This window comes from Crocodylus porosus, unplaced genomic scaffold (assembly GCF_001723895.1).
Source record: "Crocodylus porosus isolate Cpor-Errol unplaced genomic scaffold, CroPor_comp1, whole genome shotgun sequence".
In the NCBI taxonomy this organism is placed as follows: Eukaryota; Metazoa; Chordata; order Crocodylia; family Crocodylidae; genus Crocodylus; species Crocodylus porosus.
In genome coordinates, this window is record NW_017728939.1 from 6838833 (window position 1) to 6844832 (window position 6000).

General features: G+C 44.4%; 1 protein-coding gene across 4 annotated transcripts in view; it reads left to right on the top strand.

Annotated features, from left to right (window-relative positions):
• The window catches only part of CSMD2 (CUB and Sushi multiple domains 2), a 640139-nt gene that overhangs the window by 356455 nt on the left and 277684 nt on the right, over positions 1-6000 (top strand). For 3 of the 4 annotated variants that reach the window (XM_019547773.1, XM_019547774.1, XM_019547776.1), the window contains 2 exons: positions 328-415; positions 1598-1722. The exons of the other annotated variant lie outside the window; for it this stretch is intronic. In XM_019547773.1, the coding sequence (XP_019403318.1) occupies positions 328-415; positions 1598-1722 (213 nt within the window). The remainder of the gene's footprint in view (positions 1-327; positions 416-1597; positions 1723-6000) is intronic. 4 annotated transcript variants of the gene reach the window in all.

Genomic DNA, 6000 nt, shown 5'->3' on the forward strand with positions numbered 1-6000 from the left:
GCCTTTTTAATAGCGGGCTTTGGAAATGTGCTCTTTAATTGGTGTAATTTTGCAAAATGTAAGAATCCTTTTTTCCAAAGGTGCTTCTGTAGTGGAACGAGGGAAAGCCATGTCACTAGCTGTACTGAGCAGTAAACCACTTTGATACCAAAATTGAGCTGAAATGATTTCAGCTATGCTTGTTTCCATAGTTTTTTGTTTTTTTTTTAAAGAAACGCATTCCAACTAGCAATTGCCCATTTTCTCTCCACATCCACCAAGACGATTGATGTAAGAATATGTTTTCTGTACTATTCTTTCTCTGTATGTGCTGTTTTTGCTTTGTAGTAACTCAGGTTGGTGTGTCCCAGGGACATAATATGTGTCCAGACCCTGGGATTCCAGAGAGAGGCAAAAGAATAGGCAACGATTTTAGGTAAGAACCTTTTCTATATGTGCTCTGCATGCAATTAAAGATCCTGTTTATAACCACCATCAAGTCTCTTTGGCATTATATGTAGCCTGCTTTCTTAGAGACCCAGTGTACACCTGTAAATGCATTATATTGGGAAATCTTGCTCTGATTTAATAGCACAGAAAGATAAGCGTGCGTGCAATACCATGACAAGCGAAGATTATAATGAATTCCCCCCGGGAATGTTTTCTCTTGTCAAAGTCAGCCTCCTAACCAGGACTGTGCAACCAGGGTTCATTATAATTCATTTCCCCCCCCAAGCAAAATGCGGAAAGAGCGGTTTAAAACAACAACAATAACAACAGAAACCCTTCTCGTGTTAGTGCGAGTCGCTGCACGGTCGCATCCCCCGTGGTTTCTCAGGCGACTTCCCAGAGCCCTCGTGCAATCTTTTGTCAATAAGCATATGTGCTGCTGCATAATTGTTCTCTCCTTCCAAAGTTTAAAACAATGCAGTTGTCCCCTTTGTACTCGCTGGCCTTCATTTAAAGTGCGTAAGAATAAATCAGCCCACCGTTAGCAACAGCAGATCAATATTTAATCTTATTTCTTTGTCAATGGCTGTTTTGTTCCCTAAAATATGCCTATCAATTTAACCTGAAACCATCAAATTCCCTTCAAATCCACAAAAGGGATTTCTGGAAGGGGGTGGGGGAGACAAAAGGCATTGCCAATATAGTGCTTAAATACAAAGGGCTGGATCCTCAGCTGGGGCAAATTGGTGTCACTTCATGTGACTGGAGAGGCTACACTGATTTATGCCGGCTGCAGATCTGGATCTAAAGCTGTAGAACAAAGCACACACATTTTGGTGTGATGTGAAGATTTTTCTGGTATAAAAATGTGGAGCATGTAATCTCTCGGGGCCAAACTCTGTACTTCAGCATTTAGTAAAATTCTGCTGAGGTTGTATTGAAAGACGTACGCCCACTGTTAAGCTATGACCACCTCAGGCCAACACGAGCAAATGCACGGGAAAAGTGCAAGTCCTTATTTCATCCCATGCCGTGCCCGAGAGGCCAGCGGATTGTCTCTGTTCACCGATTAAAGAATCACTAGTGTAGTCAAAGAAAGCAAGTGACAAATGTGGTGGCCCCGGCAGCGTTTCAGGTACTAATCCCCCACTTTGGTTCTGTCTACCAGGTTAGGATCCAGCATCCAGTTCACCTGCAATGAAGGCTATGATTTACAAGGGTCCAAAAGCATCACCTGCAAGAGAGTGAGCGACATGATTGCTGCTTGGAGTGATCAGCGGCCAGTGTGCAGAGGTTAGAGACCGGGGGGGTTAACCTGGGGGATGAGGAGCAATAAGAACCCCTCCTCCCTGACCCACCGTCCCTACTCCATCCAGTCTTCTTCAGCTTGGTCCCTTGGCTTCCTTCTCCCTGTAGGGCTGCTATCTTTTTTCCCAGTATTTTGAGCCTCACCTCCTGGTTAGCGGTCTCAGAAAAGGAATGCTTGAAGTTTCTGGAACCTGAATCCTCCTTCCAAGACCCGTTTTTAATCTTCTTCTGGCATGCTGATTCTTTCACCCCTTTGCACTTTGCTCTTTTGCCTCATTGGGCAGTAACCAAACTTGTTTGGCAACTGGGGCCCTGGAGCTACGTGCCAGGATTTCCAGCTCTGCCGCCTGCCTGTTGGGCACGTGACCAGTTCCCCAGCTCTACAATGGGGATCATGGCACTTGCTTAGCTCCCTGTGCAGCTTATATACAAGTCTGGTGCTTCATGGGAAAGGCACAAGGTATAAGTATAAAACATTGTTGTTAAGGTGGAAAGCCAATGCCAGGAGCTTAGCTGGCCCATTGCAATGGTGGAACACCTAAAATTGGTCAAGAAATTGGCTTTCATCCCCCACTTTCATTGCAATGGTGGAAAACCTCAAATTGGTCAAGAAATTGGCTTTCATTCCCACTTTCTTGAGCGGCAAGTAAAAAATATAATGATGGTGGAAGCTGCATGCAGTCCCCTGATGAACATCCCTTTCAAGTTAGCGGCTCTGATACTTGCCTGCTGGGAACCTGCGGCTGGCGATCAGTTCAGCAGCACATGTGCTGCTTTCATGGGGTCAGGGGCACTCCTAATTGCTTCCCTCTGGTACACGTGTTCTTCCAGTGGGAGATTATGTCCTCAAGACAGTTGCCCCTTTTATAAGTTATCGGCTTCACTAATGAGTGTAATAATAAAACAGATACCTCGTTACATCGCCGGCAGAAGAGAGCTGTTACTACTTAAGAATGCAAAGCCAAAGAAAGGTCACTCCCTGAGCTTTTCCTGTAAGGCTAAATATGCTAGCTAGCTCCCATCTGAGATCCCACTTCTGTCCCAATCCCGTCTCCCTTCATGGCAGCTTGTTGGAGAGAGGCGACTAGGAGGATGTCCCATGCATGGCCAGGCTTGGTACAGCTGATAAAGACCTCTTCACATCGGGGTGGGGGAGGAAGAGGGGATGAATTGATTTTTCCATTAACTTTGTGCAAAGTGGGCATAAAATGCTACCAAATTGGAGTGGTCCTGATGTGCATTTCCTTCTTCCCTTTGGGCAGAAATGGTAGCAGGTGCTCAAGGGTGAAGTCTCTGGAGAGTCAGGCTTCGCCTGTCCTTCATTGTGAAAAAACTTGCAGCAAGGGGTAGTGCTGTCCTTCAGATCATTAATGTTTTATTCCTCAGCAAAATGTTTATCCTTGATAACCTGAAGCTTGGACAATCCTGCCCCCAACACCTGCCTCCCCCCTTGCAGCTCCCTCCCCCTCCAGCCCAGCCCTGATCGCGCACAGGCACAGACAGAAGTTAATGAAGGTGCTCCACTTTGGAGCGCTTTCATCCGAACTTTCATCACATGAGGGTTTATGTGCCATGCAATCGGGCACTTTTCAAGCTCTCTGCACTTCTGTCAATGGCTGTAGAGCGCTTTCATGGGGCTGCTGGCATGGCAAATGTCACTCCTGTGAGTGTCCAATATGCATATTGCTGCCAATGACCGGCTAGAATGGGAACAGCACAACTGCATTTCAAAAGCCCTCGATTGCTTGTAGCACTGAGATGTCACAAACACTTAAATAAAGATTACTCCCTTGCACTTCTGTTCCTGCTGTCACTTTTTAAGTTCTGAGTGGCTGCAGCATACAGCACATTGACAGCCACAGAGTTATAGATAGGCATGGATTGGTTCAAATCCAATTAGTGCAGAAATTATGTTTGTTAATTAGCATCATTTCTTTGAGAACGATCCCACTTAAAGTCAACCTTTCAGGTTAGATCTTCAACAATCGCCGTGCTTGGAAGGATGTTAGGACAGCTACTCTTCAGAGGGGCTGGGTCTGATGGAGTTCACCCTGCATAGTTCACAGAATCAGGGAAAAGCAGGGTTGAAAGGGACCTGCGGAGATCATCAAGTGCAAAACCCTGCTCAAGGCAAGATCATCCCTATCCACACTAGTCTATACAAATCCTTGATTACCCTGTTCCTAAAACGACACAATCGATCCTGTCGTACAACTACAAAGCATATTGCCCAAAGACACTGAACTTGCCATAGGTGAAGCAGGGGGAGGAGAGCTATACATATCCCACTGCTGCCAAGGTAATTAAAATGCATTCAAGTGGTACATGGGAGCCTGGCTGGAAGAATTATCTTTGAGATCTCACAGAGGACAGGTGCAGTTCTAGGAAACCGGGGAAGGTCAGACGAACTGCTTCTCTGTTAAAAGGAGCAAAAAGAAGGATCAGGGAAGTATACATAGCTCAGCCTTGGAGAACTCCTGCAAGGTTGGATGCACAATTAGTTGGATGACACACCCAGAGTAAGCTGTGCTTTACCATCAAAGCAGATATGTGGGTTCTTCAGGACTATTTTGGGTCTAGCACTATCCAATATTGATATTAATGCCTTAGATGATGCAATAGAGAATATAGTTAATAACATTTGCATATACCAAATTATACAAGAGGCAAGGGTGTCTTAGGGTGATGTATCTTTTATCAAACCAACAGCATAATGGGGTGCTGAAGAATGTTTTGTATTAGAAAGTGTGTCTAACTCTATCCTAACTATGCAGCTGATCTGATAAAAGAGATCACCCTAAGAAGTCGCCTCGCATAATTCCTGGATTGTCAGGGTTACAGTGTCACCCTAGCACTACCATATACCAAATTGTAAGGGGTTGCAAGAACCGTGGAGGACAAAGTTAGAATTCAAAACAAACATGACCCTTTGGAGAAATGGTCTGAAATAAATAGGATGCAATTCAATAAGAAAAACTGAAGAGTAGTACCCTTGGGCAAGAGTAATCAATGTGCAAACACAACACAAAAGGATGACTGGCTAGGATACAGTTCTGCAGGAAAAAAAGGGTTAGTATAAGGGATCACAAACTGAACTTGAGTCAGCACTGTCACAATATGGCAAATAAAGCAATCATTGTACTAACACAAGTCAACAGAAGTATCTTGTATTAGGCATGTGAAGTAATCTTTCCACTCCTACTCCTCCCTCATAATGCTTCCCCTGGAGGACTGGGTCCAATTTTGGGCACCTAACTTCATGCATAAACTGAAGTTTAATAAACTGCTCTCCCTCTTCAGGTCATAAACTAGCCTTTAACTCCTTAGATTGGGGGTGAGGGAGAGTATTATGGACAGGTTATTTCTTAACTGTCCATTTCCAGGAGCTTGCCACACGTAAAAGTTATACCATTTTAACTATACTAGTATAATTAAAATGATCGACCCGCCAAGCAGATGCAGTTCTAGCATTATGAGCAGTTGTGTACCGCTACAGTGTGTTGTTACCATACCGAAAGAGGCATCAATCTGAGTCTTTTTTAGGAGCATTGTACAAGTGTAGGAGTACCAGCATTCACTAACGTCCAAGTTGTAGTGTGACGGCAACTAGGCTGGCAGAGCCGAGTACTGTAAAATCACAAGTGTCACAAGCTGTGCTGGTGAATACGTAGATTTGCTGTGATTAACAGCATCTGCACTAGGAGCTTCTTTCAGTTCAGCAACATCAGTCACTTCTTCTCACTTTTGGCCAGTGTAGCTAAGTCAGCTTTTGTCTTTGTGTCCTACATTGCACTGTATCAGCACTTTATACCAAACAACTGCATCCACAAAACTTGTACTGGAATAGCCGTACAGGTAAAAAAACCACATCCCTAATCAGCTAGGTTTTACTAATAAAAATATAGGCCAGGCTCAGGTGGCTTTGCTTCTTGTATTGAACAAGATGCAAACAATAACCTGTAAAGGAAAAAGAACCTCAACTCTGGACTTCACTAGTCTGTTTTGTATGAAAGGTCCTCAGATGCTATGGTGGTAGGTGGCAGTACAAAACATTGACTGGTAAATGAAACCTGGATATTTACTTGTTATCCAAATTGCAGGCTTCAATCCATAGCCAGGATAAGAAGTGAGTAGCATTTTCAAGGTAACCATGTTACCTTGGGGCAAAGCATCCACACCAGAAGATAGGCGGGTGATCCAGGCTGACCTGGACAAGCTCAGCAAATGGGCAGACGAGAACCTGATGGTGTTTAACACCGAAAA